The sequence below is a fragment of the Belonocnema kinseyi genome, chromosome 1 (genome assembly GCF_010883055.1).
Source record: "Belonocnema kinseyi isolate 2016_QV_RU_SX_M_011 chromosome 1, B_treatae_v1, whole genome shotgun sequence".
Lineage (NCBI taxonomy): Eukaryota > Metazoa > Arthropoda > Insecta > Hymenoptera > Cynipidae > Belonocnema > Belonocnema kinseyi.
Window position 1 is genome coordinate 140,434,925 of NC_046657.1, and position 14,330 is coordinate 140,449,254.

The 14,330-nt window shown below is 28.3% G+C and overlaps 1 protein-coding gene across 1 annotated transcript in view; it reads left to right on the forward strand.

Annotated features, from left to right (window-relative positions):
* The first annotated feature begins 5,018 nt into the window (after nt 1-5,018).
* Nucleotides 5,019-14,330, forward strand: part of LOC117174452 (mitotic spindle assembly checkpoint protein MAD2A) — a 22,711-nt gene continuing 13,399 nt past the window's right edge. The window contains exons 1-2 of the mRNA XM_033363597.1: nt 5,019-5,200; nt 12,574-12,939. Coding sequence (XP_033219488.1) covers nt 5,128-5,200; nt 12,574-12,939 — 439 coding nt within the window. The 5' untranslated portion in view covers nt 5,019-5,127. The remainder of the gene's footprint in view (nt 5,201-12,573; nt 12,940-14,330) is intronic.

The following is a 14,330-nucleotide window of genomic DNA, read 5'->3' on the forward strand; positions in this document are numbered from 1 at the left end:
AGCGGGCGAGGTGGGGCCGAGGCGTACACCGAAAGTTCTTGAATTCTAAACCAAACGTGATTTTCAGTTTCTCGTTCTCGGGTTCGCCTTCGCTATCACTATAGCAATCTTTGCTATAGTTGAGTCGGTTGGCTGGCTCTGTCCAAAGATATTATAATATCTTCGGCTCTGTACGGCCTGTACGCTAAAAATGTTATGAACACTGATTTACCTAATTATATTCAAATTAAAGAGAGCCTAAAAATATTCTATTTATTATTATTTAAATTTTCGAGACAATAAATAAATGGAAAAAAATTCTTTTCGTACTTTAGAATTTTAGTTAAATTTCTAAAATTATTTTAAAAAACTAAACTTAAAATTTAAATGAAATTAAGATAAATTAAAAAATTAAATAAAATGTATTTAAATTCCAAATCAAACAAAATTTAGTTGAATTTAAAATTTAAATAAAATTTAGCTAAATTCAACGTTTAAATGGAATTTAGGTGAATTTAAAAATTAAATCAAGTTCAGCTAAATTAAATTAATTTCTCGTCTAGTTTCTTTTCAAAGAGAAATTTTCCAGATACTAAGTAAATAAGTTTAAAAACAATTCTATTCGTACTTTAAGATTTATTGTTGTGCAATTTTAAAAATTATTTTGTAAAACTAAATTTAAAGATAGAATACAATTTAGATCATTTCAAAAAGTGAATAAATGTTAGTTAAATTCAAAATTTAAGTAAAATTTATTTGAATTTAAGTAAATTTTAGTTAAAATTGTAGATGTTGAATGGTGTTAAATGGTGTTAAATTTAAGTACAATTTAGTTCAATAAAAATGAATCTGTCGTTAAATTTTAAATTTGATTGAATGGAAGACAGATATATGAGGGTTGTGTCTTGGCTTCAACAATGGAGAGCATTCCAATAAGCTGGAGAAATTTAAAAAAATTCCCTTGTTTTTATAATAATTAGTTAAATTCAACAAAAAAAAACATCTGCAAAGTAATCGGGACTCATAGTTCTAAAGTTTTTGGTTTGAAACTTTTCAGAAGTCGACAATGTCAAAATATAAAAGGAAGCGTTTAAACTTCAGCATAACCATGTTGCAAGGAAATACTTTACTATCCCACAATCTTATTTCAAATTAGAAGTATCTTAGCAATTAAATTATTATTCCGTTCAAAATTATTCAGTTTCGAAAATTGGATTATAACTTCGAAGACTTGGAAATTAAAAGGTTTTAAATGAGAGAAATTTGAAATGAAAACAATTAAAATTACAGTGTAATTATTTTCTGCTAGAAGTCTAAGAATAAAATAATAATCATTCAAAGAAACTAGTTTATAAATTTAAAATTCAAAATTTGAGTATTTGTAAAATTTCGAATATTCTTCGAGTATAACCTGTCAATTCAAATTATTTAATTTTAAACGTTTTAAATGAAATCGCTTATGATTCGGCAATACATTTTTTTCACCTTTAGGATATAAATAATTTAAAGCTGCAATAAGCAGATTATTCGATGTCAAATCTCGTGAAAAATTGGAATTAATGTAAAGCCTTTGAAATCGAAAACTTTCTATAAGGAGAGAAATTTTAAATTGAAAGGTTTTAATATATTTTCAATTTAAAACATTCAAATTGAGTAATTTTATAAACAGAAATTTCAAGAATTGTATTATTTGAAATTTTTTCATACAAGCATTATTATTTTTTAAATTTTGAATATGCCTCAAGTATAATCTGATAAATTTAAATGATTTAATTTTGAAAGTTTTGAATTGAAAATTGAAATGCAGAATTCTAAATATTTGTATTTGGGTATTATCAGATTTTGGAGGCCATTAATTTAAGCCTAATCAAGTTAGGTGGCTTACAGTTGTCAATTTTACGATATTAAACCCTTATATTCAAAACCAAATTAAATTTCAATGTTAAAATATGTAATTGTTTAGGATTTGATTCGTAAATTCAGAAAAGTTCAATGCTTTGCATTTTTAATTTTACACTTTCAAACCTTTTTGTTTAATTTGAGTCATCGAGAAAAAAATATTACATTTTATTAGACAGGACTTTTTTTACGTAAAAAAATTAATTTAGGAAATATCCCGCGCGCCAAGGTGAACAATCCGTCGAGAGGGAAAAATGGATTAAGCCAAATCTGCTGTTTGCGTGAAGAAACTCACTATCTTCGTTTTGACGTGAGTCTTCTTTATGTAAACGCTGCAACGCGAAAATGACCCTTACGCCAAACTTTAGAGAGTAACTTTTTTCTCCAAGACGGCAGAAATAATCACGGCTTATCACACTGAAAAAAATTATTTGATAACAAAATTTCGTCACTTATTTATTTCAGGAAAACATTTGTTTTTGTTTACAAGATTTAAGAAGTAAGAAAAAAATCTTGATTGGAATATATTGATTTTTGAAGAACAAGGAGCTTTAAGCATTATAACGCTAGGCGTAAATAATTTTAACATATCTTCCTTTTTAATTTAATAAACTCAATATTAAAATGGAAGTTTTAATATTGTCAGAAATAAATATTCACTCTAACTTCAAGTACCTAGATGATAGTTTTGACTTGTCATGTTCATTGTAATTTTTACATTATGTCTATAATTGTCTACTGTGTTATGAATTGCAGTTAGAAGAAAGTTGTGAATAATACAATAGAGCGGAATTAAACTTCGGATTTCAATTAAGATCTTTGAAAATGAGTATACAATTTTTGAAAAAATAAGTCTGACAAAAAACGTGCCAGATCATGTATTTTTTGATTCGATTCATAATTTTATTCAAATATGAAATTCCTTTCTAATTTCTTTTTAATTATGCAAGAAATAAACATTGTTAATATCTTTTTCAAATAAAAAAGTAGGGTTTTTTGCATGATTGTTGTTATTTTTCTTTAAAAAACCTTTTTTGTTCATAAGGTAATTAATTTATAATGCGCAAGCCTTTAAAATTTTATAAAATAAACTGAAAGTTAATCAAATATTTAAATTATTAGAAAATAAATTTATTTATGAACAAATTTAAAAAAGCAAGTTTTTTATTAAAGGAAAGAATTTAAAATAATTATTTGAGCAAAATCAAAAATTTTTTATGGAATTAAATATGCAAACAGTTAAACAAGTAAATACAAAATAAAGAAATAAAGGAAATAATTAAAGGAAACTAAATAAAAAACTAAGGAAACTTATATATTTATTAAAAATAAAATAAAAACAGCGTCAAATTCTTTTGAAAAATATAGACTATTGAAGTACATAATAGATCTGTGAATTTATAGCATTGGTTTATATTATTTTTCATGGTTGCGGTTTAAAAAATGCAATTAGCTCATATATTAAAACAACAAAAAGACGAAAATTATGGCAATTTTTATGTCAAGTTTTAGTATTAAATGATAATAAAAAAAATTAAGCAAACTTTCATTTTTTCTTAAAGTTAGATTTCTGGAGCAGGGAAAATGACATTTTGTAAGATTGAGTTACTTCTTATTTCAATTTGAAAAAATGGTTCATATTTATAACATGGCCTAAGCTAAACTGTAGAAGCAAGCCGTAATTTCCTTTGACAAGACCTTTTCTACTTAATTAAAATTATTTTTCCATTCACTTATAAAGTAAAATTAGATTATTACCATTTTGGATTTCAAATGCACTATAATTTGGCGCGACCGAATAAATAGCTGCTTGTCGCGCCTCTATAAGCCTCTGCAAGTATGTGGCAGAACTAAAAGCAATATATATATATGCAGGACCACAAACATGCCTGCCGCGCTAATTACCGGTATGTGGTGCAACTAATCTCATGCCGTATCTAGGACCTAATATCTTTGATAATACCTACCTCATCTCTGTTTTCACCTACTCAATTGACAATATTTTCAGAAACATAACCTCAGTTTTTAGTTGTCATTCAACACGGCACTCACTCGCACATTTCTTGCGGGAGAAAAGGAGATAGCAAATCACAGTCCGCTTGTCCCCCTCCTTGTGAACATTGGGTTTCCATCAACACATAGAAATGGACCGGTAATGCTGTGGGAAGAACGGTAATGGGCTCTAGAGAGAGAAAAAACATTTGAGATGAAACCTATCTCTTTCTAGATAAAGCTGATTGTCGAGAATATTTTCGTTGGGTGAAGTTTGGCGTAGCACAGGACCGTGCATTGTGTCGCGAGTGCCCCAATAATGTGACGTTTATTGCACTTTTCAGAATTGATTTATTTATAATGTATTGTAAATAAATATAGAAAATGGTGGCAGCCTGTGTAGTTTGTGCGCGTTATCAAGACGTTTATATGGGGATATGTTTTCATATGTAAGTAATGTTATTGAATATAGTAAAATAAAAAATGTTACAACAAAAACAAAACCTCAAAATATGAAGTTTTGTACCTATGTAATACAAATGGTTATTTTTAATATTATAGAATTATTGTTCAATTTTTTGACAGTTTTTACATTATTTCTGAACTCACAAAACGATTATTATTGTAGCATTTTCAATCCAATTTCAAGAAGAATTGAAGGTTACCAAGTTTTTAAAATAATCTATCTGAAACAGGTTATTATACATGAATGTTCTTTAAAATTCAATTTATTATAACTACAAATTTCTGATGTATTGTGTATCTTTTTTTTTTAATTAACCGTACAGAATATTTAGGGAATACCCGGGGCCGCCAATTCACTGGATAGAGTCCTGAAATAGTCAAAGGCAGGTCTACGTCTCATATGTTTTTTCTCTCTCTAGAGCCCATTTCAGTTCTCCCCAAAGCGTTACCGGTCCATTTCTATATGTCGATGGCTTAAACGCCTAAGTCTGGCAATAAATGTACAGTTAGCGCAGTCAAAAATCGAGACGCTTTGTACAGTATGATCGGTCTCACTATTACTCCGTGCTGAAAACTAAGGACGTAATAGACGTGGTAATATACATGTCGAAAACCATGTAATATACGGTATTATACGTACCCATCCCTGCCGCATTCGCGGGCGCGGGCCGCTAGGCGGCAGTGTCATCGGGTTTAAGATTTAACGGTTTGACGGTTTCAATTCGCTTTGTGTTTGAAGAATTTGTGTTCTTGTTAATTTTCGTAAAACAATAACATTTTCTGGCCAAAATTATGACGGCCACTCAACAAAAAACGAAGTGTATCACACTGAAGGGGTCAGCGGAATTAGTGAAGCAATATTTAAGTAAGAATTTCACGGTTATATTCATTTCAGTTATGTCGGCTTCCTAGCCTCCAAACTCAAACGAATTATTCGAAATTTAGGTAAAATAACAAAGTTTGACTCTTAGAAGAACTCGATGGGATCATTGTAAAATTGCTGCCACAAAAACTTTCTAGTTACAAATGTGTTGAATCTCAAAAAACTATTTCTTTTTTGAAGCCGTGTGATACTAACCTCTACATAATTTTACCGATAATTTTTTTTCCATCCCCCTGTCCAAAGGAAAGGAGGTATCTAGTTTAAGTGTATGCAATTTCACATTAGACATCAACTGCTAAATGTTTTTAACGACAGAAGAACATTTTTCATAAGATTTTTTCCTGTTTATAAACATTTAGCTGTTGATAAAACTGTTTTAGTGCCCTTTATTTATTTGCTTAAATTTTCAAGTCGACATCTCATTTCGTGTGAATAGGAAGATAACGAAAAAATTGACGGTATTTTTTATTTTTCGGTTAGTATCATATGGTCTTAAATAATTTTTTTCAATCATAACAACATAATTTATTCACAAATCCTTGGAATCATCATTTACTACTTTTATTAGTCATAACAAAAATTTATTTCATTTTCTTATGTCTACGCAATTGAAAGTTATAGTATTTTCCCTGATAGAAATTTAAATTGGGCATGATTTTTTAGCATATTATTACTATCAGAATATTTTCCATGGGTGCTATATTGTTGGTGTACAAAAAAAACTTTCAAAATTGTTTGAATTAAAAAAATTGGTAAATCAACATATTTGGATATTCCAAAAAAATATTAAAATATACTCTTAACATTTGTGCAAGTTTCTTATTAAGCAATAAAACTGTTCCCTAATGATTATTATAAATTTAAAAAAATGCACTTAATAATGTAAAAAGCTGTTATAAACTTATATATAAAAATGTGTAAAGTACTTGAGCATTTGATTTGTATTTATCTTAGGATTTTTCTAATGTACTCTTGTTGGCCTTTCTTTCATTGTCACTTTTGCATATTTTAATTCTGTTTAAAAAATTTTTGTCGATATTTCATTAAATTTAATAATAATTACGGGTAAAACTTTTATGTACATTTTATTTTTTAGTAACAGAATGTATCCAGTCATGTTTTTAATTGCACTCGATACTTTATGATATGCTACATATTAATAATAAATTTATCCTATTTAAAATTTATATAATTGTAATTTAAAATGATAGTTTTGCACGCGCAATTCTAAAACAGTTTAATCTTTGAGGCCTTGAAACTACAGTTTTTTTCATTTAATTTATTCAACTTTTAAATCAATTCTTGGAGGTTTCGAATTTTAAATTTCACAATATTTCAGTTTCAAATGCAAATGTTCAAAATGTCAAGACCATTCCGCTATTACATATTTGAAAATTGCAAATCCAAAATGTTGATAGTCAGTTTAGAATTTAATATTTTTAGATGTACAATTTCAAAAAATGAAATCATATTACAGCAATCTTATTTGGTACCTATTCTTTATTTTAGTTTTTAAATTTCAATGTAATATCTAAAAATTGTTCGATTTGTAGTTAAAGATTTGAATAAATAAATCATTTGAAATTAATAAAGATTGGATTGGAAAATTATGAGTGAATAATAATTGTAAAGGAAGACTTGAAATTAAAAAATTACAAATTATGTTCAAATAAATAAAAAAAGAGATAAAAATTAAAGTATCTGTAAATGATACATCACTTAATGAATATTTTGGGTAATTTTAAATGGTTATAATTTTAGGGTTCTGAGTTTTCATTTTGAACGCAAAATTATTAGTTGTTCCCTTTCATAGGTTTTAATTTTGCAATCAAAATTGAATTTGTTGAAGTTTGGAAAGTATAATTAGCCCTTTAAACATGATTAATTTTCAAGCGATTTACATTTGTATTAAATAATTTGAATTTCATAAGGTTTGAATATAAAAAAGTTTCCAAATCACAATTTTTGGTGACTAAATACTTTTCCAGTTTTAAATGAAGTTCGCATTCCTTTCAGTTTCAACGTTCCGGAGTAGATTTTTTTTTTATTTTTAATATTTTAGATTTAAAATTAATATTTATTTTGAAACTTTTTAAAGAATAATTCAATTCGTCTTTTGATTTTAGAAAGATTTGTCTAATCAGCTTTCATGTTAAATTATAGATTTTTTTATGTAATAACAATTAACAAAATTAGAATTTTAGAAGCTTTGACTGAAAGAGTCAATTTAGTTTTCAATATTAAATTGTATTATTATTATTATTTATAAATAATACAAATTCAATTTTTCTTAATTTCAAATGACCTAATTTCCAAAATTCGAATCTTAAATTATTAATTTTTTAACGTTTTGAGATTGTCCTGCTTTCGAAATTTTAATCTGAAGTCATTTAATTTCGTGATTCTTTAATTCAAAATAAAATTGTTTAATTTTTAGCACTTACACTTAGAAATTATACAATTTAACTCCCTTTTCTAACCTAATTGTCCAAAATCGTTCAATATATATTTTTTAAATTTCAGTCGCTTTCAATTCGAAATTATTATTGCTGCAAAAAGTATTTAAAAGATAATATTAGAAAATTGGTTGAATAATGAATTTCTAAATTTACGTACTTTTCGTTATCCAACTTATCATATGGTTTAAAGTCACAAAGAGAGTTACCTTTTGTAAACCGGGCGAAATCAAGAATATTTATCGGGAGAAAACCGGGAACCCAAAATTTAAAAAATAGTGGCACCTTGTTCTAGTAATATCAGAATTGTATTACTTTTAATATAATGAATCACGAATTTGGCTTTCTTTTTATTTTAAAAAGATATAAATAAAAAATTTCTTTCATTTAAACATTCGGAATTCCAAGCACATAAAAGTCAGTCCTAAACGCAGGATTTAAGCTAATGCTGTAAGTGTATATTACAAAAAAGTGGATGTTTTAGTACTCAAAATAAAAAAATTTTGTAAATTCAAAAAACCTTTGCACTCGCATAATACGTGTATAAAATTTTTTAAAGTAATAATCATTTTTTAAAAATTTCTTGAAATATTTTTTATTGTTTTTTTAAAGCACCTTTACGTCAGGCATTAGCTAGAGACTTATTGAGAGTGGGGTATTCGGGGTAATTAAAAAAGCCATAAAAAAGGGTTCCATTTTTTTTTTTGTAAATTTGATAGATATACTAAATTATGGTGTAAAAAACATTTGATACACTTTTGGCTAAAAATAAAATAGTTAAATCAATGACGATAATTTTTCTACTTTTTTTATTTTAATTTAAACATTTCTGAGGCCTGGTTTAGAATAATCCGATCTACTTCTTCTAGGGGTCCAAACTTTATTTTTTGACCTAAGTTTTGAACAAATCGAGAAATGTTTTGTTCTTTTTCAAACAAACAAAAAAACTTGCGGATCGCCTTAGTGACGCAGATTTCATCGCCATATGGGAAAAAATAATTTGATAAGACAATCTTTCCTCAAAAAAATTTTACGTCTAAGTAACAAACATTTTGGGATTTCAACAAATTTTAAATCAAATATACTTTAGATTTAGAACCTGACAAATGTTTCATTTTCGACCATTTTTTAATAAATAAGTTTCGTTTTATCAGCAAAAGCAACTGTAAAGATCTCATCAATGACCTATTGCTGGGATCCTTTTCTTACAATAATAATTGCGCATTGATTAAGCATATTCAACCAAAAATGCAATATTTGGCTATTTTTCAGTACATAAATTTCTTTCTATTAGCAGAATCAACTGCTAATATGTTGTCAATTTTTCTTCCTGTGATACTTTACAGTTAGACAACAATTGTATATTGTTTAAATAAATATATTAAGCTAATGCATTATTCGACCATTTTTCAGTAAATAAATTTCATTTATCCAGTAAAATCAATTATAAATTTCTTAGCAATGGTCTTTTTCTGAGGTATGCTTTTTTCGAATAACGATCTTTCATTATTGTAACCATTAATTTAGGTAAAAGAATTATGGCAAAGGAGTGCGTCAGCTTCCAGAAAGCATGAGTCTTACAATTTTTAATGAAGCGCTCTTCAAACTTCTCAAAAATTTACCAGCAGAAACTTAAATAAACAGGGAATTTTTCCGTGGGCCCCGTAACAGACTGCACATTCTACTAACTATTTTAGTAGAAAATTCGTCTGTTTGGGTAGGAAATTGATCTTTTATAGTAGAAAAGTAATCTTTTTTGTTTGAACATGAATTTTTAGTTAAAACTCCAGCTGCCTGTTAAAAAAATCTTCTTTTTGCTTTAAAATTAAAATGTTTGGTTAAGAATTTAACTATTGTGAGAAAATTCGTCTCTTTTGATTGAAAGTTCAACTATTTTGGTGTAAGTGCAACCGATTGGTTGAAAATGCAACTGTTTGTGGTTGTTTTTTAATCTTTTTGTTTGAAAATTCGACCATCTGGTTAAAAATTCCTTCTTCTGGGTTGAAACTTAAATTTTTTCTTGAAAATTCAAGTGTGTTAAAAAAATGATCTTGTTTGTTAGAAAATTCAATTATTTCGTTAAAAGTTAAATTATTTTGTTGAACATTCATTTCTTTTTATTGAAAGTTCTACTATTTAGCTGTAAGTGAAATTTTGTTGTAAATGTTTGGCTAAGAATTTATTTTTTATAAAATTCAAATATTTGGTTGCAAACTCATTTTTCTTGGTTGAAAATGATATTTTTTGTTTACAATTTACCTCTTTAGTTTCCACTTTCAACCACTTGGTTGAATATTCAACTATTCTGTTCAAAATGCAATATTTTTTGCCTCGAAATTTTAGGGAGTTTAAAGCCTTTCATATTTAATTGAACCTGTCCGACTCAAAGCGGGATACGCCTGAATTCAGCCTAATAAGTATTATGCAGAAATTTAATTTTAAAAATCGTTCGAATTTTAATTTTAAGGACTAAAACTTATAGATAATTTTAAGGCTTGTTTTTTTCCTTCAGAAAATATTGATAAGTTTTACAGTTTTTGAAGTTTTTGATAAAAACTAGATTTATCGAAAACAAAAACTTTAAATATTTTCTTATTTCAACTCGCGCTAACATAGTCAGTTTTCATAATTTATCAATTTTATTAATTCTGAATTACATTTTTGAAACTACTCAGGGAACAAAAACGTAAATATTTCAATAAACAAAAAAGTTGTTAATTTTTGTATGAGCCTTTACAAAAATGATGGATTTCAACCTTCAAGAGTTACGTTTTTCGAGCGAATTTTAAACAACAGTAACCTGCCAATGAGAAAGTTGTCGATTGAGATATAAAGAAGTGTTCCGGAAAGTTTGAGCTCAATTGGATTAATGGTTCAAAAATTATGAATGTTCAAAATTGCATGTGAGAATATAGACGCCGCCCTAAGCGCATGTCTCCGCAGCTACGAGCCTGTTTCTGTAGATGATATGCAATTAAAGTCACATTGAACAGTGTCAAGATTGCCACTTGCAATTGAAAACATTCATAATTTGTAACCATTAATCAGATTGAGCTCAAACTTTCCAGAAAACTTCTTAAAATTCTTATCAAAAACTTTCTCACTGGAACTTTCACGTTGCTTAAAATTTTCTCGGTAAACGAAGCTTTTAAAAGTTGAAATTCATGATTTTTGCAAAGCCTCACCAAAAATTAACAACTTTTTTGTTTAATCAAATATTAACTTTTTTCTTTCTTAACGAGTTTCAGAAAAATTAAAAATGTAATTTAGTATTGATAAAATTGATAAATTGTGGAAATTGATGAAGTTAGCGAAATTAAAATTCGAATGATTTTTAAATTGTTATTCTAGATAATAGGGCGGAGTGAAAATGATCAAATTAGTCGTTTGAGCTGAGCAAAAACAAATTTGTGGGTTGACATCCGAAAAATGTAAACAAATTTAAAATCGGCAAATATCTTCTGTTCACTTTTTTGAATTTAAAATTCAAAATCTTGATTATTACATTTTTTGCTACTGAATAATAATAAAACATTATAAATTAAAAATTTTTGTTTCTAAATTTAGAATATTTGGAAAATGGCCAAAAAACATGTTTTTTTTTTTGATTGAGTCCTATGCACATATTTTTCAAAAAGTTGAATATGTCGAACCTGAAATTTCTTCAGCTTCAACCAAAGAAAGAAGCTGTTATTTTTTTTCCAACAACATTTTTTCTAATAATATTCTAAGCGTTCAAATATTGTCAATTTTACGTTTTTTGAGCGATTTTGACGACTAGCTAAAAATAAGCTTTTAAAACATGTAATAAAGTGCTCAGGTAAGAATTCTTTAGACTTATCGGGGGGGGGGGGGGGGGGGGGGGGGGCAAATACATGTTTGATTAAAGATTATATTTGGTTCATATTAAGAATTATATACAATATATATTTCAGATTTTATATTACAAATTATATTTGCTTCATATAACACCATAATTTTTTGCGTCTAAAAGCTTAGTTTTAGGAAGTCGTCAAAATCGCTAAAAAAAAACATAAAATTGACAATATTCGAACGCTTGAAAAATCCTTAGAATTTTTTGTTATTGATTAAACAAAATAACAGCTTTTTTCTTTGGTTCAAGATGAAGAAACATCAGTTTCGATATATTCAACTTTTTTCAAAATGTGTGCATAGGACTCAATAAAAAAACATGATTTTGGCCATTTTCAAAAAGTTCTAAATTGAGCAAAAAAATTTTTTTTTTAATTTATAATTTCTTATTATTATTCAGTGGCAAACAATATACATAGAAAAAATTCGCCATAATTTTCGAAGCAATAGGGAAGTTTTTTTAAATTTTCAATTTAAAAAAGGGAACGATTCGACTAATTTGATTATTTTCACTCCGCCCTACTGGACCATCCTTCTCAGGCTGAATCTACGCGTATCTCCTTTGGAAAAAAAACTAGCCTGTTTTCCCTGCTTTGAGAACATTTTTTACTCTTGAAATCTGTAATTAACAAAAACCATTTTTATCCTTAGGGCCGGTAAAAAAATGTTAATTGGGGATTTTTTCCAACAATAAAAGTTTTGACATTTAATTTGTCTAATTAAAGTTTATGAAACTTATACTTTATCATTTTGAATCTTTCATTGTGAGATAAAGTTTATTTTTAAGCTGTCCGAATTGAGATTAGGTTTCCATTATATATCTTGTTCATTTTTAAACGATTAAAATAAAATTGCTTGATGACCATTTTTTGTAAATTTAATTTGGGAAATTGGAAATTTTGAAAAGTTCAATTGACTTAAAAAAACGCGATTATTTTCTAAACTAGAACCGGCCATAGGGTTTTATTGTCCACGATTGAGCCCCCCGGTAACTGCAGTAATAAAGTAATGATTTGTTGGTTTTAGCATACGGAATCAACAGTATTCTTTACCAACGCGGAATTTATCCTCCTGAAACATTCGAACCACTTGAACGCTTTGGAATTTTCTTTTTGATGTCAGTAGATGACAAGATCAAGACTTTTCTGGAGACGGTTCTCGGTCAAGTCCAAGAATGGCTCGAACAGAAAAAGGTTCACAAGATTACGTTGGTTATTACCAATGTTAATACCAAAGAAGTTCTCGAGAAGTGGGATTTTAAAGTGGACTATGAAGACGAAACTGCGAATGGAACAGGCAATAAGGAAGAACATGCTATTATGTCGGATGTTGGAAACAAAGATATCGCAACAATACAAAAAGAAATTCGGGAAGTCATTCGGCAAATCACAGGTACGCAAAGACTTAATCATGATTAAATTATAATATTTTCTGCTCGCGTAGGCTGCAATACAAAAATTGCGCTTGAAATTCTAGGACAATTCTAAAGTTGTAATTTGATTCTGAAGTCCACCAATCCACGTATTACATAACGATTTTCTGAACGTTCCCGTGACGAGTGACAGATTTTGGCACTTCACTCTTGCTTTGGCTACCCCTTGTATAGACCATAAAGAGCAAAAGCAAAATAACAATAAATTGATAGAGAAAAAATCTGTTCATTTGATAGGGATGCTACATGAAAATAGAGAGAATACGGCTGATTCTCAAATACTCGGCCATTTTGTGTTCAAGCTCTGCAATCAATGATAATGAAGAAAAGGGCAATGCAGACAATTCTCATAATAGGAGCTTAACATGGGGAACAACCTCCCTCATTTTGATAAATCTTGATTATTTTTAATTGTAGCTAAACATAAAAATAAATAAAAAAATCTGCTCGCTAAGCGGGCAATTTTCATCGCGTGCTGCGCTCGCGGCTCGCCTCGCTCGCAAGATTGAGCTCGCCTAGGGCGCGCGACTATTGGTTCTCGCGCTTCGCGCTGGATGATGTATTCCTCTCGCGCTCGGTCTTCATATTTTCGCACATTCTTCCGCAAACCTTTTAAAATTAAGACTCAGAACATCGACCACTGTAATTTTATGATTGTGAATTCTCTTTTTTTTAAAGAGCTTAGCTTGAGAGTTTGAGCGCACCTATGGCACGCGACTGATGGCAATTGCACTCCACGTTTGGTCTTTGCATTTCTCCCGCACTCGTGCACAGACCTTTCAAAATCAAAGGTCAACGGACCGACAACTGTAATTTTGTGATTTTGAACTCTCTTTTGTTAAAGCTCTTTTGGCTTTAACGAACACATTCTCATCACGTTTCTCGTTCTTCGCACTCGACTTTGTCACAAATGTCAACTTTTGCTACATTATACACAACACTTTTATATCAAATATAACACATTTTTTATGTAACTCTATCTGAGATTGCTTATTCAAAATATTGAAAAATAAAGCACAAATTGTATTTATCATGATTGTTTTAATATTTGTTTCTTACCTTGCTTTAATTTGCATTCTAAGCTGCGCTGAAACATGTATCATTTCAATCAATTTATTATATCATTACAATTCATAATATGCATAAAAATTGAATCATACTAATTCTTTTTTCCCTGTTTTTATAATTTTTTTTATTTTTAATCTTGTTTTTTACGATTAAAGAAAAACTATTGCGCATTTGTATAGGGTCTGATACGAGGGTAGTTCAATAAGTCCTTAGAATGAAGTATAAAAACAATTTTTTTTGGGTAAATTTTTTTTTATTTTTCAACATAATCTCCTTGGAGCTC